Raw genomic sequence first — 26,896 nt, 5'->3', positions numbered from 1 at the left:
CCCTGCCACAGGCAGTGACACCTTCCCCTAGATCAGGTTGCGCAAAGCCCCATCCAACCTGTGTTTTGTTGTTGTTGTTGTTGTTGTTGTTTTCCCTTAAATTTTAAACATCATCATAAATAACACTGGACAGACCAAGATGAAATAACCAATAAGGCTATATATACATGTACAATAGGCCAATCCAGTATTCATGGACCTTCTCTAGACTTTTCTGTAATGTAACTCAGAAGGGTCTACATCACACCAGAGAACCTTCTCCTTCAGTGTTGCTATTACAAATAGCAGCACTTTTTAGAAACACAGATGAAGGTAGTTCTTTAAAGTCCTTTAAAGAGAAAATAAGCATGTTTTCTACGTAATGGAGGCTATAGTCTAGCTTACAAAGAATGTCCCTGTGGCCTAGATAACATAAAGCAAAAAGAGAGGCCCTAAAGCAAGTTCTTCAGAAACACAGATTACGCTCCATTTTCCCTATTTCTAGGGGTCATAGGAGGATCTTTATTACTTTTTTTCAGCCTGAGATGTCTGTGTTTTAAAGAGAAATTTTTACTGAAAAGACACAGGTGAGATGTGTATTTTGAAGATTAATTAGAAGAAAGTAAATATGTACAAATGAAAAGATGGTTGCAGAAATAGGTCAGGAGGCACAGTATGTTTAAAAGACCTTAGGGAAGAGTCTGGAAGACAGCAGAATTATTGGGGATAGTGCTAGTCTAAAGGCTTATAATATGAGGTAATCAATTTGATGATTAGAGTTATGGAAGTGTTCATTGAGGAAGAAGAGCAGGTACAGGGGAGCCTATACTAGAAAATATTGTTGCAGATTCTGCTTTTGTAGACATGCTTACTGCTTGACAGGCAATATATTCAGCTAGTAACTGAAACAGTAGGGATGCAACCACTGAGCATTGCTGTCCAGGAGGCACTAAGCCTAAACTGATATTTAAGACAGATTAGGTAACCTGAGGTTTGTGTAGACATTTGCATACCACCTAGCATCACACAACTACCTTGTGTTATCATCATATACTAAATCAATTGTGTGGTTTTCAAAGATCCACTATGCAAAACCAAAGGTTAAATATTATTGCTACGGATACTAAAGGCAACCACTCATTAATTTCAGAAGCACAGCATTTTCACCTATGGGACTTCAGAAACTTAGTTTGCAGTCTTTAGGCCACACTAAGGATATGACTATGAGTATATAATATGAAAAATATTTTAAAATATACCTGTATATTATGCCTAAGTTATTTAACTTTTTCAGGAGAAAAAGAACACAGTCATAAAACTATACAGTTTATATGAGGATAAGAACTTCTTTTTTTTATTTTTTATTTATATTTTCTTATCTCATTTTGCCTTAAAATTAACATTTTTTTTTTTTTTCCTTGTGCAACATTATATACTATTGTATAGTACTGCTGTAAATTTATTACATTACTGTTCACAGAGACCTTTAAAGATGACTTAATTTTCACTCTGGGTTTGATCTCAGTAGATGGTATAGAATAGATGGTATTAGAATATGTGGTCCTATTTGTGGTCCTTTTAGATAATAGATGTTTTATAAATACAAGGTATCCGTAATATAATTTATTTTCTGAGGTATTTTATTTTGCATTATCTTCAGTGATATAATATTTTTCATTTCAATGTTTTTAGCACAATTACTGTACCCTATGAGAGTCTTTCTTATTTCTTTAGAATGTATTCATTTCAATACTGAGAGTTCTGAAGACTAACACCGATATATGTATGTGTATATATATGCTTTTGTACAGGTAACAAGTTCTGGGTTTTCAAGGACACTACTCTCCAGCCAGGGTATCCTCATGATTTGATAACACTTGGAAGTGGAATTCCTTCCCATGGTATTGATTCAGCAATTTGGTGGGAAGATGTTGGGAAAACCTACTTCTTCAAAGGAGATAGGTTGGTATAGGAATTCTTCAAGGAAGCAACTTGGTGGATATCGACTTAGCATGTTAATCTTTTCTGTTATTTCTCTAAAGAAGTTGAGCCACTTCAACAGCTCAGTGGTTTTTGTGAATGTAATTAATTCCTCCTTCACAGAGGACCATACTTCTTTCATATTTCTTGTAACCTGTATTATAATTATGTTAGCATACTGAAATGAGGTGTCTCTTTCCAGTGGAAAGTTATGATTTAGAAGTCAACAGGCAAGTCACAATTGTGACTAATTTAAATTGAAATATCCCGAGGAATGTAATTAGCTTGCACTCTCACTTTATTTGGGTAGTTTCCTGGTGTTTAGTCTTATGTGCATTTTTACCTCCTTTTTATCTTTATTTCTAAACTCTAAGCACATAAACAAGCAGCACTTCATTTGAAGGTTTTTAAGGTCAGTGAAAATGGCTTTGTTGCTACTATTTAAAAATGAGATAAGAAAGGAAAATGACAGCTAACACAGGAAGCTAGAGAACAATTTAAGCAGTTCCCTAGGAATTATTTTTAAATAAAGCCTATGGTTTCTTTCAGAAGGAACACTTATTTTTATGATTAATAAAGAACAGAAGAAAAACGTTAAAATCTGAATTCTCCCCCAGTCCTGAAACTGACTTCCACTTGTCACTCATTGTCTCCGTATCTTCATTTCCTTGTCTGCAAAAATAAAGGAAAGAATATTTTTCTCCTTTATAGAAATGTCAAGAAAACCCATTAGATTTTGAAGCTGTGCAAGTTATCTGAATGATGGATTTTATAAGTTCAGGATGTTACTATATTTGTTAATTAATATATTCTGGGTGCTCAAGGCACCAATAATAATAAACAATTAATAAACCAATAGAAAACTTATTCTTTCCTAATTATTTTAATGTTTATATTAGTATTGTTAAAAGTATGATTGCTGCTGTTCTTACTGTGTGGTACTTAGGATTGTGAGACATTAATAGTATTCTTGGATGTCTTAAGAAATTAATTTAATGAACTATATAGAATAGTTTTAATTTATTAGTTTAGTAGATAACACTATATCAATCATCTTTTAGCAATACAATATTGCTTTACAGACTGCCACAACCAATTGTATTGGTAAAGGTTTTGTTTGTTTGTTTGTTTGTTTTTAAATAAAAATAATTCTTCAACTCATGGTAAAGAAGGTAGAAACTAAGTAAAAATTTAGTGGTGCTTGAAATTTAATGAAGAAAGACACCTGTATAATTTGCTTTTTCTTGTTTATTATTTTTTTTCCATGTAAGTTCATTTTCAGATAACAATTTCCCACCTCCAGTAGAAATCTTACATGACCTGCACTTCCCTTAGTCTTTATTCAGCAGTGTCCTTTTATATTTCCATGCACAAACAGTTACTTATAAGTAATAGTTTGCTAAATGATAATAAGAATAGGTAATAACATTTTAATAACATAAAAATAACCTTCAGAAAAAAAAAAATATGTTGACAAAGAAGTTTCAACTTAGAGCTAACAAGCAGAATGAGACTCAGCATGATATAAATGCATTACAGTATGTAAGATGATGGAAGAACATGAACCTTGCAGAGATAATTGAGCTATTATGGGATATTGACCACCAGTGGGAATAAACCCATATACCACTAAGCTTCTCAATGCGTATTGTTTATATCACAATTTTTTATTTTCTATAAAGTTAGAGTTGAATTCTGCTGGCTTTAGTAGTACATATATATCTACTATAGGGCTGTATCTAATCCTTAGAAAGGTATAAATGTAGCTGCTTAGTGGCAGGAGGTAGTAATGAAGGGAAAACAAAATGTTATGCTAGTATCAAAATAAAAATGTTCATGCTTATGTAACTCAAGGACATGTACTCTTATTTTGATGGTAATCTTCAGGAAAGGAGCTTCAGGGCAGAATCTAGACAGAGTTAAATTTGCCAGAACAATGGTATAAATAAAAAGCAGTTTGAGCAATAGAATATCAAGCATCAAATTTTATCTATAAAATTAAAAAATAAATATTTAGAAGTTCAAATAGTAAATGATATTATAATACTTGTATGTCTAAACTAACTCATGAAATGATGATCATTATTATTACTTTTAGTGATCCATTTACACACAAAAGATAAGTCTTCCAAATAATTCTATAAAAGCAAAAGAGGGGCAGAAAAACATTTTACCCACTCTTATTCCTCTCCTTAGAAAAAGGACAAGATTCACTTCTTGACACTTGGCCTTGTTTATGACCCTGTTTTGTGTGAGTGTTTTTTTGCACTTTTTAGTTTAAATGAATATATATATATTTTTTTTCATTCATAAAGCTTAGTTGTCTGGTAGTTTACAATATTGTTAAGTAAACAGTATTAACTAGAGGAAAGAACACGTTTTAGCAAATATTTTCCTATACTTTTACAAAACCACAAAGTGCATTTTCATTTATTTTCTCCCTGTTACTCTATCAGTATTTGAGTTACTGTAACACAGTTTATATGGTTGTTAAAGCTCAAATCATTCAAGTCATCACTGGGGAGTCTGCTTGTGAACATTTTGCATGCCAAGGAAAGACAGAACTAGGCTTTTCCTTGCCCTGTGGACATGCTCATAATTCCAGCACAGACTGAAAAGATAGTATCATGATCAGTCTTTTCCTAATAGGATTTCTCATCAATGTTGAAAAGACCCTTTCAGGGCTTTCAAGTATGTACTGGTTGTGTCCTCAGACATGTTTTTTAATGACAACATATATGTTTGAAAGTCCTATAGGACTGCCTGTTTCCATCGTGGAAAAACATAGAGGCTAGTAAATAGAGCTCACTGGAAGAGCTCCAGGTTGGAAGAGAAGAAATGAAAATGAATGGAATTAAGCAAGAAAGAAAAGGGGGTTCTGGGAAAGAGGGATAGAGGAAAAGGTAAGAATTGATAAGAAATGTAGATAAAAACTGAGATTAGAAAATAGAAGATTAAACTCAGTGAAGAGTGAGAACGCATAAATGAGAACAAACAAATGTGGAAAGAGAAGATGCAAGCTAAAGCTGAAGAATTGCAGAGTCAGGACATGAGTAATAACTATCTGCAGTAGTATTGATTTCAGATCTTTGTTTGCTACTTCTACATGTTGTTTCATTCCCCATGTAAATTCTAAAAGATGTTCAATTTCAAAATAAACAACATTGTTTTGTTGGCTGGTTATTGGTGCATGTACTACTATATTAAGAAATCAGGTTATAAAAATGGTTTATGCATTTGAAAGAAAAAAATAAATTCAAGTAGTTTTTAGTGTAATTTACCAAATCTGCCAACTTTAATTTCACTAGAATTTTAAAGCCAGGGAAATGTCACACAGGGCAAAGTACATAAGAGTTTGGTTTATTCTGTTTTTCAAAAAGATCAAGAGATGAATTGATTAGTTTCTAAGAACCTTCACAAGGAAAAAAAAAATATTGTCCACTTAAGGACTCTAATCTACCAGGATATATCATAACAACCGTTTCTAATAGCTGAAGTCAAATGGTTCAAATTATAAAACGGGTCAAGATTTTAGCAGGACAATATTATTAATGCAGGTGATATGGAGAGTGGCTGCCTTTTTAGGTGATTTTTCACAAGAATAAAGCTGAATTTTGAAAACTCCCAGAAAACTATGGTCTAACTTAGTGTACTTTAAATTAGTGGAGCCAATCAAAATACGTAATAAGCTACCCAAATATTATAGCAATATACACAGAGAAACTAAGGATACGCTATGATAAGACTTAGATGCATACAGCAGTTTAATTGTCTGCATAAGAACAAAGAAAGTATCAACATTATTTCTAAATGTAAATAAAATCAAAATCATAAATACTTCTCTGAAGTTCAGGTTGCCTAAAATTTGAATGGTGAGGCTTTTTAATTAGAGAAAGACCGGTTAACAATGATGCATAACTGCATTTAAAATTTTCTGTTGCATCGTAACTATTTAATAAAATGACCAGCTACAGTAAGGTATATTCATAGGGAGTCAAGTTAAGCATGCTGGCATTTTTGTGATTAAAATGTTAGTTAAAACATTTGTGTACCTTTTTTTTTTTTCTCATATGCTGCATCTCTTTGTTTCACCGTGTCCTAGACATCAGAATTGCTGTGATTATAAGTGAGATACAAGTTGATTTAGTTGTCAAACTGCAAAATTTTTTTTTTTTTTTTTTTTTTCAGTGTACATGAAACAGTTATCTAGTTTGCAAATAGATTTTATTTCTTTGTTATTTGGTAGTATCTTCAAAGAAAAGTACTCAAGTATTCCCATTTGTGACTATTGAATATAGCAAATGTTAGAAGGAAAAAACTATGTAGTTTCTTGCCTGCTATGTTATAAATCTTTTTTTTAATTTTTTTTTTATTGTTTTCTTAAAAAAAAAAAAAAAAAAAAAAAACAGGTACTGGAGGTACAGTGAAGAAATGAGATCCATGGACCCTGGTTATCCCAAACCAATCACAATTTGGAAAGGTATCCCAGAATCTCCTCAGGGAGCCTTTGTCCACAAAGAAAATGGTATGCAAATACATTTCTGTTTTACTAATTTACTAACACCCTTTATGTAATACAGAGTAGCAGAGCAGTGATTGACTATTTGTGTTAAGTAGTGGAGGTATTTATGAACATTATGATTTTTTTTTTTTTTTTTGTTATTCTGTCTTAATTCATTTAATTATTTCTGTTCTCTGCAGAATTAAAGTCTTTAAATGAGTTTTCTAACCACAGTATATCTCTATTTTGCTACTGTCAAGGCGTTGGCTGTTTATACAATTTAGAAGGTAATACCTTTATTCTGAATAACTAGAACAGGGAAACCAGATCTTTATCTGAATAGAAATCTTAATTTGAAATATCCTTAGGAATCTATGTTATCAAAGATGTCATAAACCCGTGGTACAGAAATGTAAATCATGGGGATGTTATTATAGGTTGATATTACCAGGACCGAGATGGATCATCACATACAAGGATCTAGAATTTTAGTTGGCCACAGTTCCAAATGAATGAGAGCAGTCAAAATCTAATCTATTTTATGAGAATTCAGTGCTACCCAGGGCTACTGGCAGGCTGCCCTCAGTTGCAGAGTGTAGATCCCTTTGATGGGAATAAAAATATGCATTTGTCCTCATTTATCATTATTGGAAGAAAGTTGTATAGCATTTATGATTTATTTATTAGTACATTTTGAGTTTGTTGTGCTCACCTCACAGACAGCACTATATGTATTGCTATATTAATTTCCTTTTGATAAGTAGACAAAAAGATTTCTTTCCATGTGTAGATAATTTCCATCTACTATTTTAATCTCCAACTTGATTAAGTAATTTACTATAGATTATTATTATTATTTTCCCCCCCAAAATATGTCTATTTGCTTCCTTGCTTCATCTCTGTTACATCCAGAGTAGAAAACATCTCTGGATTCCAACACTTTGGCTAGACTACATTTTTATGTTGTTTTTCTTTGGTTTATTTTATTTTTACTGGGAAGTAAGTCAGGCATGATGACATTCTGCATTCTACACTCAATAACTAACTGTTGTTTGTAAATACACATATATGTTTGGAAATGAGCACAAACATTATGTATGCACACACAAGCACAATGCATATAACCTCTGCTCTCTTCCCTTAATTATTTTTAAGCATATTTCTAAATATTTACATCCAAAAGGAATTTAGCATGTATATATGTTTATACATACAGTGAGGCACTGGAACAGGTTGCTAAAGAGAAGTTGTGGATGCCCCGTCCCTGGAGGTGTTCAAGGCCATGCTGGATGGGGCCTTGACCAACCTGATCTAGTGGATGGTATCCCTGCCTATGGCGGGGGGGGGGTTGGAGTGAGATGATCTTTAAGGTTCTTTCCAACCTGAGCTGTTCTATGATTCTATGATTTCTGTATGTATGCATGTATTATATATATATATATATATATATATATTATTTTGACTGCATTCCCCATAAAAAGTTTTCTCTATTGAGCTCAGGTACGTGTCTGTCATTATGAATACAAATTATCTTAGTGTAACACTCAGATGAGTGGTTTTCAAAGTACTACAGGGGCAGAACACTTATTACTAAGGCAGAAAAGACTCTTCATAACGTCAGACCCACTTCTCTATTCTTCCCCAATAGCTTTGATAGTCTGTCTAAGAGTCTTTGAATGAGGAGGGTGGTAAAACATGACATTAGATTGTGAAGAAGGCAAAGGGAAAAGGGCATTCTTGGGCTTCACAGGAAGCCTAAAAGGACAGTAGGGCAGAAGGAAGGATTGAAAATGTCATCATAAAGTTCCCATTAAGACCACTAAGACATTTTTCATGAAATAATGAAAGCAGGCATGTCTTGAGAAATAGTTCACATCTCCACTGCTGCTTGTATGGAAATTGCAAGAAACAAAAATAGATACCAGTATGAAGTAACACAGCTTACTTAGGAAGAATTTGAGTGCATTTTGTCTGGATCTGTTTTTCTTTCTCTGGGTAGAAGCACTGACATGCAAAGTCAGAACTATGAAGTTCTGTTGGTGACCATTTGAAAGCATATCTTCTAATTAAACCATATATATATATATATATATATATATATTTGGTTTTCCCTTTTCTTTTTATTGTGCAAACCATGCAAATAAACACCTACAGTAAGTCTGATAGACAAAAGGATTTCCTTCACTATTAATACTAAGTAATGTAAGTAATGTATTTGGGATTATATGTACCTAATACATACAAGTTTGTAGTTTATATATATAGGTAAGAATATAGATATAGAGATTTCATATCTCTATATGTATTAGAATATTTTTATAGATAATACATCAAATTGCTTCAGCTGAAGTACTTAATTGGGAGAAATAAAAAAAGAAAAAAAAGAAAAAAATATTCTGGAAAAAATCCATCAATTTGCATTCAGCCTACAAAAAGTGGGAGGAAATTCACCCTTTGTGAAAGTTTGCTGATTAATGCAATTTTTCATCTGGGATAATAAAGTAACTTAGATTTTTTGTCAGGGAGTCTCTTTTTTTTTTTTTTTTTTTTTTTTCATTTAGGCATATTTGGTAATAACATTGTATTGTATTGAATGATCAAATACCAGCTCCCTGCAGAAAATTTAAATGTGTACACCTCCTTTTTTTTTTTTTTTTTTTTTTTTTTTTTTTTTTGGCAAAGCTGCTTTTATTTCATACAGTCTCCTTCTTCTGAAGTACAGTGGTAGGCTATGTGACATTGAGTAGAGAGAGCTCTTATTTTTGGCTAGCTCAGTGTAACAACCTATTTCAGTAGACATTTCATCTTGAAGAGCTTGAGATGCTTCAAAGTGCGTAGAGCTGGCCCTGAGGATTACAGCTCCAGTTGGGCTTTCAATGAATAAACAAATCACCTGGACCCTGGTATGTCAAAGATAATATTTTTTGGAATCCTTTTATTGTTTGTGCTAATGCAGGAAATAAAATCTTTCTATTCTGTAAAAAATAGGGTAAAACAGATTTTCTAGAGACAGGAAAGAAATTAAACTTGAAAAGTTTTGAAAGGCCCATCAGTAGGGTATATTCCTCATATTTTTTATCTTTCTAAATGTAAAATAATTTGATACCAGTAGTTTCAGTCATTGGGTGTAGATGACATGGTTTAATCTGATATGACCATGAATAATTGCAATTTTCTTCCTCAGGCTTCACATATTTCTACAAAGGAAAAGAGTATTGGAAATTCAATAACCAGATGCTCAGAGTGGAACCTGGCTACCCCAGATCCATCCTCAAGGATTTTATGGGCTGTGATGGACCAACAGACCGAGACAAAGATCGACACAGCCCTCAAGATGACGTTGACATTGTCATCAAATTGGACAACACAGCCAGCACTGTGAAAGCCATAGCCATCGTCATTCCTTGCATCCTGGCCTTGTGCCTCCTTGTCTTGGTTTACACTGTGTTCCAGTTCAAAAGGAAAGGAACACCCCGCCACATACTGTACTGCAAACGCTCTATGCAAGAGTGGGTGTGATGTAGGGTTTTGTTGTTTTTCTTTCCCTCCCAGGAGTTTGTGGTAACTTGAGGTTCAACACAAGAGCTGTTATGCAGTTTCCTAGCTAGGAGCAGGCATCTGTCGGTCTGAAACAAAGCTGATCTTTAAAACCCAGGGGGTTGCCTGTCCTGCGCATGAGTGGCGATTTGCTCAGCTGGGAAGCTTCCATGATACAAAGTATCTGCTGTTTCTTCAGTCCTTTGTCTTTCTTTGTCATTCAATTTAGGCCTTTCCTCTGCACGCTAAATGCCCGATAAACTATCAGGATTAACTAATGAAGAGGAAAAATAAAAAATCTCCAATGTTTCTACATTTTTCCCTTAAGGCCTGTTCCCCTTTGAAAATTTTTTTGCTGAAGGTCAATTTTTTTAGAAAAAATACAACAACCCACAATGGAACTTTCAGGAAAGTGAGAAGACCCAAAACAGCTTTGTCTCCAAAGAGGATTGCTTTCTGTCTGCTATGGATAAAGTCCTATACTCCTACTTCCAGTTTGTCAGGTGGGAGACCCGGATGACACGCAGGACTTCAGACTGTTCGGACAGCCATTTTCCAACAAACAAGGGGCCAAAATATCTGCAATATAGTAACAGCCTTAATAATACATTCATTTTGTGTTTTATACAGCTGCTCTGGGCTATGTCCTCAATGTTTTAAACTCATTTATATTCATTACTATATTCAAGCGGAATCTTTTTATTGATTTGTTTGATTTGGGGTTGGTTTTCCTGCATAATTTTTCCCAAGCTGTACCAAGCCAACTGCCCCAGGCCTTTCACAGGTCTGTCAGGAGCACTCATTCCAAAGCATGGTAAAAAGCAGTGTGTCTCTGAAGTGGATTTCAATGAACTAAAGCAACAGTCATGCTGTAGAGAAACTTGACACTGGTATTACTTTGGTGTAACCCTTTGAGAACTATTGCATCGGTTTTCAGAGTCTGGTGGATGTTAATCTTGGTTGTCATTAAATTACAGGATTGTGTTTCGGAAATACAGGTTTTAAAAGAATTTTTTAAAAATAAATAAATAAATAAATAAATAAACTGATTTCCTGTGACTGCAAGTGAGTGTTTTTAATTACTTGCATTATTGATACAAAAGCATTTATAACATAAAGAGAAAACAAACTATATTTACCAGCTACTTTCTGGTTAAATGAACCAAACATATTTTAATATCTTCTACCACTTACCAAGGATTTTTCTGAACTGGCTACAGTTTTATAGCTTAGCCTTTTATCTTAAGCATCTTGAATTTCTCTTTTAAACTATGTTGCATGATAATTCAATTTGCCTCTTCAGAGGTATAGTTAAAGTTTCAAAGGAAAACTAAAATGATGACTCTGATATTGCATGAATATCCTCTGGTGTGTTACCCCCTTGCATGTTCACCATAGTTCTCAAAGGGTTAGTCAAATCTCTGGCCTTTAGCTGAACGTGATATCACTGGCAGAGCCAAGGGACCACCAAAGCATTTTGTCATTACGTGTAATTTGTGCTAACAGCAGTATTGTCATTTTCATGTGACCTGCAGAGCAGGTTTGTATCAATATTTTTTTCCTAGAGAAAAGTCAGCAACTGACAGACCTCTTTATTGATTTTAGGAGCTGCTTCTTGCAGTGATAGGCTTTACAGTCACTGAGCTGTGAACTTATTAAAGATGGTCAGAGTGATGCACCCCAAATGTCAGACACCTGGTTTTTTATGAAAGCCAGGATTTGAGGGGAGTAGCTTTTGCAACAATGAACAGCTTGCCTTGAACTTGATTATTGACCTGTTGACTGTCATTACCAAGTTAAACATTGTCTTCTGTGAACAGCTTCACTGTCTGAATTTCCTTAAAGTGTACTGTCCTATGTCTTTGCTCTTTGACCTTTAACTTGCAAACTGGCACAAACTGAATGGAATCTGGTGTTGCTAATGATCTAAGATGGGTTTAGTTTCTTAAAAGGCCTGATGCACATTATCCAAAATTAGAGAACAAAATGTTGAAGTGTTTTCTTAGGAAAGAAAAGACAGAAACAAAAATATTTATGATAGATCTGTAGAAAGGTATTTTGCTATGTATACATGCACACTCTAAAAATGAACTACAGTAGAAATGATTTTTTATTTAACTTGAATACAATTTTTCCATATAAAGTTATCATTTCTACAGATAGCTAGTTATTAATGAAAAGGTTATAGGAAAGTATTAAAATACTTGAAATGGCCAATATCGGCTTTTACATAAAATGAGACTTTTGTACTACATTCAGCCAATTTCTTACTGATTTCTTAATTCATGTAACTGGATCATTTTTTAGAGAGTGTAGGTATATATACACATATATTATGGTTATTATTATTTTGGTAATGAATAGCTTGACTGCCTTGAATTTATATTTATATTGAGCATAGCATGAAAAATAGTATGCCTTTTTGTTCAATTACATGATTTTATATTGATTTGAGGACTTATTTTATGGACATAAGTGGCATGCTATAAAGCATTGCAAATTGTTATTTCTTAGAGCATAAACAGATATACATATGTAACGGCTAACAGAAATGAAGATTAGAAAAAGATATAGTTTTAAAACAAATATGCAATGCAGATGGCATTTTCGAGATGTTTTGTAGAGGTACTGCATACTGTAGGTTAGAAATGCACCAGTATCAGCCCATAGCATTATTTAGTAAATCCAATTCAGTTGTTGCTGAAAATATATATTAAATCACAGTTAAGTAACATAGGGAATTTACTGCACATCTGCTCATTTGGTGAATTCGGAATTCAATGCCTTTTTGTCATATATATTAATATGTGTGTGTGTGCATACATTTATATATTTAGAAATGCATACACACATTCACATACACATACATGCATATTTTAATTCATGCATAGATTTTTATTGTCAGCAATCTACTATAACTTATTTTGCTACAGACAGAACAAAATGATTCATCACCCGTTCCAATTTTGTCCCTTGGAGAGTTGGTGGAAAATACTAACACTATTTACTCTGCACTTGTTGGAAAACCTGTTCTCCTCTACAACAGGAGAACTGATTTTATATTATCTTTATTTCAGAACAGCATCTCATCTGTTTTTTTTTGTTCACTTGAAAATTTCACTTCAAGTTTGAAATATCTTTCATGGCAGCTTTAACTTTTTGTGCAACTGTTTCCCTGAGAGTAATGAAGTGCTGAGCATGTTGACTGTTGTTTTTTGATAAAGTAACAAAAATGTTTGCATTTGGAGAACTTAATTTTAATTATGCAGGAAGGTAAGTGTGATAAGTCTAGTGCTTGGTTTATGGTACATCATAGATACCTGAATACACAAGTTGATTATTTTCTTTTATTCTAAAGTGCATATATATTATATACAGAGAGGGAAAAGTAATATTATATTGGCATGTTTATGTCATGCAGAGCAAGATTTTGTCAGCATTTCTCTTATATAATCCTATTTTCAGTAGGTTATAACACAGTCATAAAGGTTTGTTTTAAGTAAAAAATGTAGGAGCAATTGTGGTGGTCTTTCCAAATACATGTTGGCTGACTTTGAATTATGGAAGTTCAGATTAAATTAGTGGTGTTGCCTGATTTAGTTTTGAACTCAAACAAGTAAAAGTTCTAAGACAATGTTATTTTTTGAACAGTTGTTTTCCTACCAGAGCCTACAAGCACTAATCTAAAACAAACTAATCTAAAACAAAGTGATTGAGTTCTTCAATCTGGGTTCCTATTCACATGTTGTAACTTTTCACATAAATTTTTTAATAAGCTTTTCCATATTGCTACTGTCACGATCTGTACTGTGGAACAATACAAAACTGAATATTAATTGTGTTAATCAGTTACAGTCTATCAAGCTGACTATGCAGAGCTGTGTGTCTTCAAAATACTATGGTCTGTATGACACAGGAGGCCAGAGTAGATAACATAACTGTTTCACCTGGCCTTTTAATGTATAAAGCTATGAAAAGGTTATTGACTGTAACATATTGACACAATATATATATTTTTTTTCAAAAAATACACTTAAAAAAGTATGTAACTGTATATTTACTGGATAGCCTGAGATGGGGAGACTCAAATGGCTCCAAAGGAGCCCTTTCAAGTCTCCTGAACAAATGTAATACACGTTTTATATCTTCCTATGAATTTTTGTTCTTTTTCTTTTTTCAAAGTGGAGTAAAGGGAGGGAATAATTAAAGAAAAAAAAAAAAAAAAGAAAAAAAAAGAAAAAGAAAAGCTACTTTTGTGAATGAAAATGACAGAAATTAATATATTCAAACATAAGGGGCAGATTTACACTTTCTCTTGGCAGTGTACTTCACCTCCCAGTTGTTTGGCCAAGACTCTTGTGCTATGAGCACTCTGGATTAAGAACAGAGTGTAAGAATTAATTTTGAATTTTCAGATTTTTTTGGCTTACTTCACAATCCTAATGTCAGTTAAATGTAGTTTTTGGTACCAAATTATATAGAATAGAGTTCTAGCTTGTTGGTTAGAAAAAAAATGTGTGTAGGGTAGAAGGTAGGTCTGCCTAAAAGCAACGGAAATATTACTTTCCTATTCTACTTTTTTGTTATTATTATTATTATTATTATTATTGCATTTGAACCATCACTAGGGCAAAGCTTAAAAAAAAAGCCAAATAGAAAACTGAACAGTGAATGTTCCAGTCACTGCATTTTTAAGAAAGTATAAATGCAAACTATCACACCATTAGCAGCCTAAATTGGAGATAGCACAAGATAACCAGCCTGAAGAAGGATATGGCTGCAGGGGCTTGCTCTCTCCCAGCTTACATATATTCTTAGAATGAGGCCTAAGTTTTATCACCAATTGCAGAGGTGGAGGAAGCTGCGTACCATAGTAGTAAGAGATTTGATGCAGCCATTACAGAAAGATAGCTCCCTGTTGCCTTTTGTTGTTGTCAAGACTGTCTTTGGACAGCTCTATTTCCAGAAGTGTAAATAGAAGACTGCAGTCCTATGAGCCACAAGGAAAATCATTATTATCAGTGGAAGGAACAAATGTCACTGGCCACTTAGGAGTTCAGCTATGCTGTAAATCAAATAATGTTTTGTGTGAGTCGAGGAACAGATAACCTGTTATTGAATACAATGCTATATCTGTGACTGATAGACCAGTGTTGTTATGTTAAGAATACTTCCTTAGCTCAAAGCACACAGACTCTAGACAGAGTGGTTCAAACAAGATAAGACCATTTAAACATATGTCAGTTACAAAATCAGGTGTAAATGAACCATATAACATATAAACATAAAATTAGTATCTGTTTATGCATATAAATCACTGATTTGTCAGCCAAAGATCTCATAAAAAAAAAAAAATGTAATGTGTGAGTCCAATCTCTCTAATCCATTCTTATGACTTATCCTCTGAGATGTCAGAGACTGAGAGATCGACATTGTCATCAGTGCCATAGATGCTGAAAATGTCTGGTAAACATCAAAAGTATACCATCATTTGTTGTGGACTGGCTCCATTTTACAATTGACCTAAGGTAGACTCTAGTGTTGGACAGCATAGATTCTCTATGACGTGTTATTTGAGGTATGTATGTAACTAAGAAAGTACAATGATAACTGGAGTTTATATTTTGAAGGTTCATCAGTATGTGACCACAGTAAGCATTTGTTCATCAAATCAAAATGTCTTTCAAAGTATGTAGACAGCATTGAACACAAACATCATAAACAGGTTTTGACTTTCAGCATTCATAAGCTTTAGCATATCATCTAGAATTTGTAGTCAGTGGCAGTTGCCTATCCTCTTGTTGAGATATGACATTCTATGTGAGGTGTTTAAAGTATGTTGACCCTGTGCATATAGCCTTAAGTATTATTCTGGTCTGCCCATAGTACAGATGAAATAAATTTGAGAGACAGATAAAATATAAATGAAGAAATGTTGATTGAAACTAACATACTAAACAGGATTTTCTACACTTGGATGTGCATGCAGCACAGTGCTGCTTGCTGTCACACTACATAAACTAACCATTACATATGCCAGCCATTTATGATGGCACAAAGCTTTCCAGTCATACAGCTTAGTTTCTTCTGCTTCTGTAAAATGACATTGTCCACAGCTGGTAATTATAGTAGCCACCACATAAACTAAAGTTTTCTATTTAGTTAATAGCCATCTCTACCCTATGAAATTGCATCATTTCCTTTTTATAACTACACCCTTAATCTCTTTGGCAAGCTCTCAGCATATCTTAATTCATAGTCTTTCGTGCCCAATAAATAAATAAATAAATAAATAAATAAATAAATAAATTTCCTCTTGCAGTAAAATATATACTGAGCATTCTCTTCATCTTGCCATCTGGCACTGACACATGGAATAATCACTTTTATTCTGTGCCATGCATGTGTCCTGGATCAGACATTTGCCCATCCATCATTCTGGGAACTGGGTTTCTGGGAAGTAGGATTAGCAACAGAAGGCTGGTATAAAATAGCTTTATGCAGTAACTGCTTAGACCTTAACATTATGACAACAGAGTTTGAAGAGTTTTTAGGGAAGTAATATATTACTTACACACTGGTAACAATGCACTGTAATTCTGCCAATCAATGCATGCTCAGCTGTGTTCGCCATTTGCTGAGAGTAGCGTGTTAAATCAGAAAATAATGTTTCCAATCCATATTTCCATCTTTATGTATTGACATAGTTTAAAACCCATACTAGACATACTACACACATACTTGTACTTACATGGCTATAAATAGAATTGCCAGACTTGCAGAAGCTGACAGTGCTTAGGGTCAGTATGTAGTCAGTGCTAACTCATTTATAAGGTGTGAAAAAAAAATGTTTCCCTTACTATGATTTCACAGCCTCAAAGAGAAAAAGGAGGTTGGCCAGTAGTGTAAAATGGAGGTTTAAAATACTCTATTTTTCAGTGTTAACACTTACATATAATATGTAGCCCCCCCAAAAAAACACTATTATACAACTGACATATTCAAGATTAAATGCACAGCCCCAGCCCCACATTTATGCATAAAAAGAATCTAAACAGATTCATATACTATATATGCAGTGCTTGGCTATTACTACAAAATTTTCAGTGCTCACACTGATCACATTCATATTTTATGGGATCACCATGTTGAAGTCAGCTCTGAGCAGTTTGTTTGCTTGGACAGAGAGTTATACACATTAGGAAAGCACTGTTATATGCATTAGGAAAAGATACATTTGGTGGTGTGTATTCAGAAGACATCACCAGCAACCTACAGCACTGTTTTAAATGATTGTGGCAAACCAAAATTCACACCTGAAAGGCAGAGCTGTGTTTGTATAGCTGTGCTTCACCTTACATAATGAAGTGCTATGAACTCAGGTCATGAATAATAAGGCAGATGAAAACTATTAAAAACAAACAAACAAACAGACAACAAAAATAACAGCCGTCAGGACATTAATTTTCAATACTCACTCAGCTCACAGAAATACCTGAGACTGCTATACCCAAGAAAATTTAATTCTGAGTAGCAATCCAGTATTGAAGGAATGTGTGATGACACAAATAACCTATTCTCAGTTCTTACACTGTATAATGCATTTGGTGAAATACTGTCAACTAAGTATATGTCTAACATCCATCCTTTGTGTGTTTCTGAAACCAAGCAGACATCTCTTGTCAATTCATGCTTAAAAGTTCGGACTTGTAGTGTCATTCACTATTACTGTCTTACTGTGTCTGAATGAAAACTATGTTATAGGATAGATTGAGGACTATGAATCTCCCATAAAAGATACACAGGCCATCATCTGCTATCTATGTATTCCTTTGAAGGTTGTTGTCCTTGGTTCATGGTGATGACAAATACAGCTATTTAGGACCATTGAAATCTTTCTTAGAGAAAACCTATATTAGTCATGAATTGTCTTTCCAAAACATCTAGGATCCACAGGACAGCCAACTAGGTCTTTTGATCAAAGAAATCAGGCAGACACATGAAAAAGCAGGGGAAGTGCATTTCTGTTTATCATTTCTAGAAGAATACAAGAAAAGGAATGAGAACACTTTGCTTCATAACTGCAAAGGCAAAGCCAATTTGACGGGTAGGGAAGGAACCAAAGATGATTGACACCACAGAAAATTTCATGTACCCACTACCTTGGTTACTGACATTAGAACAAAAAGACATATTATCAGGAACTCGGTGATAGCTTTGAAAGTATTATTGATTTCCAACAACAACAACAAAAATATACTTTTTACACTTTAGAAAGTCCACTGGATTATATATTTGATGTCATATCCCACTGGTCAGTCAAAAAGGCACCTCAGTAGAGTTGCCCTAAATCTGACTACAAATATATAGAGAGCACAATAAATATCTTCTACAATTGTAAACCGTTCAAGGAAGGATTAGTCAAACCAATATCCTGAATCTATGTGCAAAAACTTGTCACAGTTTTTACCCTTGTTTTTAGAAATTAGAACCCCATAGTTATCCATCACTTGAAGAACTGTGCTGGATGAGATGCTGAAGGAGAATGAAGCCTTTACCCATGTTAGTCTATATTACAGACATGTATCTTTATTTCTATATCTCAGTCCTGAAATATTCGATTTAATAGAAACACATCTATGACATCTGGATGAATCATGTATCTTTTTTTTTTTTTTTTTTTTTTTTTTTAATTCAAATTGATAAATATGTTCAAATTTCCAATCCCTCCCCATTTATTTTTTTTCCACTGTGCCTTGACGTATTTTCTGACTGATTGATACAATTTTTAATGTATTCTGATCTTCATAGACAAGTGAGAAATGGTCTCTTAACTCTACAGACGAAGAAAATAAAATTTTGTTGTCCACCTCATTAATGATATATGTTTTCACAGACTATCACTGGGAAATGCAGCTTTTTGTCAATGATGTAAAGGTAGTACCTTCTCAAAAACACATCATATGCACATTACAGGAACTTGGAATATATCTTTCACTAAATCTTGTTCATTGTCCAGTACCCCAACAGCTGAGCTCCAAGTTATTCACTTCAGATTGCTAAAGTCTCTGACATCCATTGGCACAGCCATTCTTTAACTTTTATAAAAATCATGTGGCACAGCCAGCACTGACCATCATAGACTTCATGTTTGCATCTCATGGCTATTCCATTGGTCATAATGTAACAGCAAAGAGCTACCATTTTTGATGCCAGCCCTTGCACACTATTTACCTCCATAGTTTATATTGTCTGTGAGAGATGGGAAGTCTAGAAAGCTGTATTTTGAGAGTATTGGTATTATTTGCAGTTGTACTAGTTCTTGTCTTTAACCTTTTCTCTTCCATCTTTGCATTCTGATGCCTGTAATTTATACTATAGCTACGCCAACAATAATTATAGGACTGGACCCTCCTCTACACCAAGTCAGTTCATATACAGACATCAACCACCATTAAATTATAACTCTGGCATAACAGACTAACACTGTTGCATGGTTGAATGTTTTCCTATTATGCATTGTTTTCTGAATTATCCTAATTTTTAGCTGTCATAAACAGTGTATTTATGAAGAGCTCTCCCTATCATCTGCTACTGTAGGCTGGGAATTAGATTCATTATGCAGATCATTAACAGCTTGCAGAGAAAGGTGCAAGTGTTTGACTTCTGCAGGTTTACTGTACATGGTGTATTCCTACATGCTCAGAAGATGTTTAAGGGAGGTTATGTTTGCTCTTTGCCAGTCCCGTGGTTGGTACTGTTAGTGGTTAAAGTGTGTATGGCTGTTTTTTTTGGATGTAGTCAATCAGTTTGATATGTTTGTACATACTTCTTGTACATACAAGAAGTTTTTTTGTTTGTTTGTTTGTTTGTTTTTCCTACTACATACACATTCTTGTTTCCATTACTTTCCAAATAACATTCAATTTTTTCTTTTCACTCCAAGTGGTATAATCTTTTATCTATCAGAATGTTTTTTGTTTGTTTGTTTGTTTGTTTAGTCCCGTTTTTTTCTGATTTTAGAAGCTGATTCTATTTTCTATGTAGTTACCATTCCTAAAGTTGCCTCCACCTAATTCCCTGTAATTAGAGTAGAAATTAATCTGGTTCCAATACGTTAGCTAGTATCTGCTACAATTATGAGTCTCTTCCCACACCATGATATCCTTGTTTATCCTCCATCTCTGAGAAAGAAGAAACAAACTTTTCATGTAGAGACAAGGATTTTGGTACAGTTGCTAGGATATCTCAGAAAGTGGTTTTATGCATAACATGACTGTAAAACCCACACATTGTTAAACATCAACTCTTTTCAAGCTCTACTTCGTGAACCATCCAACAGTTGCTCACTTAATTTATAAGGCCTGACAAATAACTCAGAATATAGATGTGATGATTTCTCTGTGTCATGCAAATTTCTTATCTTTATTTTCTTTTCTCAGCATAGCCCCATGCATTTCATGCCCATGTTTGGCTCATTAGAATGTATGTTAGTAACAAAATAACTGGAGCATTTTTTTATTATTTTTTCTTCTGCAATTAAATGTCATTTTATTATTGTTATTTTATTCTATTTTAGTTTATTTTATTGGCTCACAGTGCATTCTATACAGTAACCTTTTTATAACTGACATATGTTATTCCTTCAGGTAGCTTTTACTGACAAACACAAAGCTTGATTGTGTGCAAATGCAAGGCTGACTAAATGGTGCTAAAGTGTATTATGACTGTCAGATATAATCAGGCAAAATTTTGTGGTGCTTAGACTGATTTTTTTTCATTGATTTTATTGATCAATGCATTGAACAGTGTTTTATTATACACAAGTTGTCTTTCATTAGTAAATCAAGACCTCATAGTAACATTGTTAAAATGGGTTAACTAATCTATGTAACAGCTCACCAAGCTATTATCCCTTTAACTCCTTATAATGTTGTGTCATTAAAGGTCAAGGGGTCATGATAATAATCTCATTTCTGTAGACCATTAACATGACTGAACATTTTCAACAAAGTACTTATGTTTACAATGCTATAACCCTTTGACTGCTGCGGCAACCTTTAACCACAGAAAGTCACATGCTAGAATCATCATTACGGTTCTTGCCATGGCAATCAAAGAGTTAAGGGCTGTGCAGTGATTTGTTTTATATTTATTAATTTATATTTATTTTTGTTTTCATTTGAGAAGGGGGAAATGGGGTGGGGCAGTTATTGTCTGCTGTAAGTGTCTTAACCAAGGGAAGGGTTAAAATGGCTTTTTATACTATTGCATCTTATGTACTTACCATCATTTCATTGTGTTGTAATTAAAAAAAAAATAAATCTGTCAATAAATAAGAGAACAGAAAAAAAGTTTCCTAAAGGCATTGTGTTTTGCTTGGTACATATTACCATAAGATTTATAGTTGCTGTTCTTTAGATGCTGTATTTACATTACAATCAGCTTTAGCCTCAGAAAATGCATGAATAACAGATATTGAAAATATAGAGAGATATTATGGATATATCAGGGTATAAAAAGGGTAAAATAAGAATTAGTTAATTTTTCAAATCAAAATAGAGTAGAATATCTCATTTATATGAGAAAGGTAGAGTGCCTAGCAGTGTACCTACTTCTGTAATATCTGAAGCGCTATTCATTAGACTTTACTGATGCAGACCCTATAAAAAAATGATGAACAGGTGACTAAATTTCTTCCCTTCTTTTGTGAACAAACAAAAAATAAATAATAAAAAATATGTAGTGTCACTAAAAGGTGTGTCTAATCATTCAGCCTAGAAATTAGCTCCCGTTTAGCTCTGTCTGCAAGTGATTGACATAAACACCAGTTCTGAATGGAAGGGTTTAGAAAGTGTCTTAAATACCTTAGCATCTTAAGTTCAAAGAAGTGTTTGTTTTCTGAAAGAGAAGAATTTAAAAAACTTCCAAGCTGATCCATGTCTACTTTATACCATTCACTTCATAGGTGAATATGCTGAAAAATGCAGAAAACTTATTAGTAAACATCTAGCAATCACAATTAGCACAAGAGAAATTTGTTATGACAATTCAGTCTGTTTCAGACCTATTTTCACAATTATTTGGCAGGTAACTAATTGTTTTGTTTTAATGTTTGGGCCCAAATTCAGAATTTAGCTTCCAGGAATTATTCTCTTCCAAAAAATCTTTTCAAACAAGAAACACAATCAATACTAGCTTACCCAATAAGACAAAATTAACTATGAATAACAAATATTTCTAATCACTGCTGCCAACCACTCTCATACTACGTTTGAATTATTATAGTGAATAAAATCAACTAAACATCTGGAAATCAATAATTGCCAATGGAATTAAATCTTATGAATATATTATTAATGACATCCTTCAGTTCAACACAATATCTGGTGGCATGGCACAACCTTGTTTTCTGCTCAAAATAAGCTAAGGATAAAGGAAATGAGTGTTTTACAGATCACCTAGCAAGTCAAATGGCAAAACTCTGGGTGCTTACCAATCATGAGGACCGAAATTTAATGAATATTAGTCAATCCTAAAACTTACAAAACATGTCAATCAAACTTATTTTTCTCCATGTATATTGCTAGTTTACTGCTGCACTAATAAAAATGGGTTTGTATTAGAAGTAGAATTCTGCTATAGGACATGCAAGGCTGAAATGTACATTTGAATTGTGCTTCACTAGGAAAAGAAACTATACCCTGATCAATGCCAAACCAAAGTCCATTTGAATTGCTTTCAGCCCCAAAGGACATAAACTGTTATCCTCTATACAAACATTCAGAATGCATAGGAATTTTTACACTTAAGCATTTTTGCTTCCTTCAACAAGAGCAATATGAAGAACCCAGGGATCTACCAGTCGGTCAGCCTCACCTTAGTCCCTGGAAAGGTGATGGAAAATCTAATCCTGAAAAACATTTCCAGGCACATAAAGAGTAAGAAAATCAGGCATAGTCAGCATGGATTCACCAAAGGGAAGTCATGCTTGACCAACATGATAATCTTCTGTGATGAATTTACTAGCTAGGGAGCTGTGGGAAGAGCAGTGGATATTGCCTATCTGGACTTCAGTAGGACTGTTGACACTGTCCCCCATAACATCCCCACAGATTTATGAGCTGCATGGGCAGACAGGGAAGTGGATCAAAAACTGTCTGAATAGCCAGGCCCAGACTGTAGCAGTCGGTAGTACAAAGTCTAGTTGGAGGCCAGTAAAAGAGCAGAATACCCTGGGGACAATACTGGGACCAATCCTGTTGAACAACTTATTAATGATCTGGAGAATGGGTCAGAGTGTAGCCTCAGCAAGTTTGGAGATGACACAAAACTGGGAGGAATGGTTGACGGAGAGTCTTGCTGACATCCGGAGGGACGTGGACATGCTGGAGAGATGTGCCAAAAGGTACCTCATGAAGCTCAATGAGAAGTGAAAAGCCCTGCACCTGGGGAAGAACAAGCCCAGGCACTGGTACAGGCTGCAGACCACCCAGATGGAATGCAGAAAAGGACCTGAGGGTCCTGGTGGACAGCAAGTTGAACATGAAGTAGCAACGTACCCTTGCCACTAAGAAAGTTAAAAATATTCTTTGCTGCATTTGGCAAGGTATCCCCAGCAGGTCAAGAGAGGTGATCCTTCCCCTCTGCTGAGCCCTGGTGAGCCCACACCTGGAATGAAGAGGCTCAGGGAGGATCTTATCCATGTCTATAAATATCTGAAGGGAGGGTGCAAAAAGGACAAAACCAGGCTCTTTTCACTGGTCAGTGACAGGACAAGAGGCAATGGGCACAAACTGGAACACAGAAGGTTTCCTCTGAACAGTAGGAAGCAGGTCTTTTCTGTGTGAATTATGGAATACCTCCTTGAAGATATTCAAAAGCTGTCTGGACAGGGTCCTAGGCAACCTGCTCTAAGTGTCCTGGCTTGAGTAAGTGGTTGGACCAGGTGACCTCCAGAGCTTTCATCCAATCTAAGTTATTTTGTGATTCTGTGATTCTAAGATTCAGTATTTGCCACATGAACTGCAACATATAGACTTTCACTTAAGTGCCTCCTTCCTTCATGAAATTCCCTTTTTTGTTTGTTTGTTTATTTTTGTTTTTCTGATCTGAAATATTCAAGTTATAATTCAGGAGAACCAGAGTGGAAAAGTTGCAAAAGCAAAGCAGCATCCAGCAAAAATTACAAAAATTATTTGAAGAACCAATATTTTTCAAATATGCTTTTGTATTAGTATTTAATTTCTGGAAAGTGTCCAAGCTGAAATAAGTATTGTTTCTACCACACTGGCAACATTCAATATATTGATGTGAAGTTTGGTTTGCAACTCATTTATCCCTTCACAAGTCACTGCAAGAAAAAACTTCTAAAGAGAATGTTTAATTGCCCAGATGTTTGTATGAAATTACTGTCGTTAATCTCTGTATTGATTATCTTTCTTCTCTCTTCCAGGATTCTTCTATTTTTATATATTCCCCTGAAGTGACATACAGAGGCATCCTTGTTATCTATGACTTGCTCACTTGCTAATTGCATGATAAGAAATCTATTGTGCAGTACTTTTGTGTTATGGTTCACAGACATTTTTTGCTTTGATTTTCAGCATTAGGCATTCTTACCATGACATTTGAAAAGTGTGACTGCAGCCTCCTGGTTTCTACACTGAGATCCTGTTACCTTGTCACACTAGCCAGAATCCTGCTGCATATCTTTGCTCATGTTTTCATTATAGCAATGCATTCAGGTTGAAAAGATACTGAAGAGTTTTGTTGTTGTTGTTGTTGATGATGATTTATTCTTGTTGTTCTTTTCTAAGAAAATACTATATTATCTGTGAAGGACTGCTTTTACAAAGAAGATACAGGGTATCTCAGTACTATACTATCCAAATCTTTCACAGGTTCCGTTTCACTGACTGTCCGCATTGTGTGTGCATTGTGGTTTCTCTTTTGGAGTGCAATAACTAAGGCCTTTTAGAAATAAAATGTATTTTCTTTTGGAAACAGCCATTCCAGGAACCACTCTGGCCTGGTGAACAAGACAGCATCAACCCTTAGATATCATCTCAGCAGGCATAAAACTTTCAAGCATAAGGCATCTTCTGAAAATACTTCAATTCAAAAAGAATCAGAATCTCTTGGTTCAGAAGTGTTTTTTTTTTGTTTGTTTGTTTGTTTGTTTGTTTTAAAAAAAAGTTTCTAAGTCTTATTCAGATATAACTGGCATCCAGTCATGAACTGTTTAAACTTTGAACCACAGAAAACTGTGAGTTAAAGCAAATTTAAACCTTCACCAAGGTCAGTCTAGCCTTTCAGAAGATCAGAAGATCATGTTTAGGATAGAGGAACTTAAATGCCCCTCACGGGTCTAGGATAGGGTATGACTACCAGTTTATATCCCCTTATCTGTGCATAAAGTAAGTACATTAGCACTTTACCCAACTTTATTTGTGCCCTTGATGGTGGCCTTCAGAAGCTGGTTCCTCTCTCCATTTAATAGACAGCAAAATCTGGGAGTTAATTTAAGAAGGCAGTTTCTCCTGGTAAAACATGCAAGTTAAATAAATTGTAATGCTATCACTCCTCAGCTAGAAGAACAGAGATGCAAACAGTAACAAAAGATGCTGGAAAGTAATGTTCAGAGATACTACACAATTAAAGGAAATAATATGTATGTCAGAACTGTCAAGGAAACTGGAAAGGAAGCTCAACATAAGTTTCTTCATATTTAAATATTTGATGTGCTTGCCTGTTCAGCAGTACTATAATTGTATGCTACCACTGGGCAATAATGAGGCAATGATAGAACCAGAGTCTCTGTCCTGCTTTTCGCTGGGATGGGGTTAATTTTCTTTCTAGTAGCTGGTATGGTGCTGTGTTTTGGATTTAGGATGAGAATAATGTTGACAACATGCTGATGTTTCAGTTGTTGTGGAGCAGTGCTTACACTAAGCCAAGGACTTTTCAGCTTCTCATGCTGCCCTGCTAACAAGGAGGGTGGAGGTACACAAAGAGCTGGGAGGAGACAGAGCCAGGACAACTGACCCAAAATGGCCAAAGGGATATCCTATACCATATGGCATCACGAGGAACAATAAAACTGGGCAAGTTAACCAGGGGGTGGGTGGTCATTTCTTGGGGACTAGCTGGGCATTAGTCAGTGGTGAGCAGTCTCACTGTGCATCACTTTCTTTGTTTATTCGTTTATCTTTTTTTTTTTTTTTCCCCAGTTCTTTCCCCCATTCTATCAGGTGCAAGGAGGGAAGGTGTGAATGGCTGTATGATGCTGCCTGCCCAGTTAAAACACAACAGTCCTTTTGAGATCTAGTGTGGGGCATGAAGGGTTGACATAATGAGAGATCTGACAAGAGAACATTCAAAAAAAAAAAAAAATGTTATAAGCAAGATATCCCACCACCTGCCCCATCTTCCCAGGTGCCCTTATGCAACAGGTTTGAGGCCCTGGAGCTCGAGAGAGCAGTGGATGAGGGTGTGGTAGGAAGTTTAACCAGGAAGCCTAGGGCGAGGAATTCTGCTCCACGCCTCAAGACTGCTCCCACCAAGAAGGAAAGAAGGGTGATCGTTGTGGGCTACACTCTTCTCAGAGGAACGGAGGGCCCCATCTGTCAGCCTGACCCCACCCGTAGTGAAGTCTGCTGCCTCCCTGGGGCCAGGGTCAGGGATGTTGCCAGAAAGCTTCCCAACCTGGTTCGCCCCTCTGATTACTACCCACTACTGATAGTCCAGGCTGGCAGTGATACCACTGATGAGAGAAGCCTGAAGACTATCAAACAGGACTTTAGGGGGCTGGGACAGTTCGTGGACAGAGCAGGAGTACAGGTGGTGTTTCCGTCCATTCCTACAGTGGCAGGGAATGGTTCAGAGAGGACACGAAAA

The 26,896-nt window shown here is 34.9% G+C and overlaps 1 protein-coding gene across 2 annotated transcripts in view; it reads left to right on the top strand.

The window, feature by feature from the left end:
- MMP16 (matrix metallopeptidase 16) overlaps positions 1-21,710 on the top strand; it is a 201,544-nt gene extending 179,834 nt beyond the window's left edge. For both annotated transcript variants that reach the window (XM_035316408.1, XM_035316409.1), the window contains 3 exons: positions 1,791-1,941; positions 6,369-6,484; positions 9,645-21,710. In XM_035316408.1, coding sequence (XP_035172299.1) covers positions 1,791-1,941; positions 6,369-6,484; positions 9,645-9,979 — 602 coding nt within the window. In that variant the 3' untranslated portion in view covers positions 9,980-21,710. The remainder of the gene's footprint in view (positions 1-1,790; positions 1,942-6,368; positions 6,485-9,644) is intronic.
- The last annotated feature ends 5,186 nt before the right edge of the window (positions 21,711-26,896 follow it).

The sequence above is a fragment of the Oxyura jamaicensis genome, chromosome 2 (assembly GCF_011077185.1).
Source record: "Oxyura jamaicensis isolate SHBP4307 breed ruddy duck chromosome 2, BPBGC_Ojam_1.0, whole genome shotgun sequence".
Lineage (NCBI taxonomy): Eukaryota > Metazoa > Chordata > Aves > Anseriformes > Anatidae > Oxyura > Oxyura jamaicensis.
This window is presented reverse-complemented; position numbering and strand designations above follow the sequence as displayed.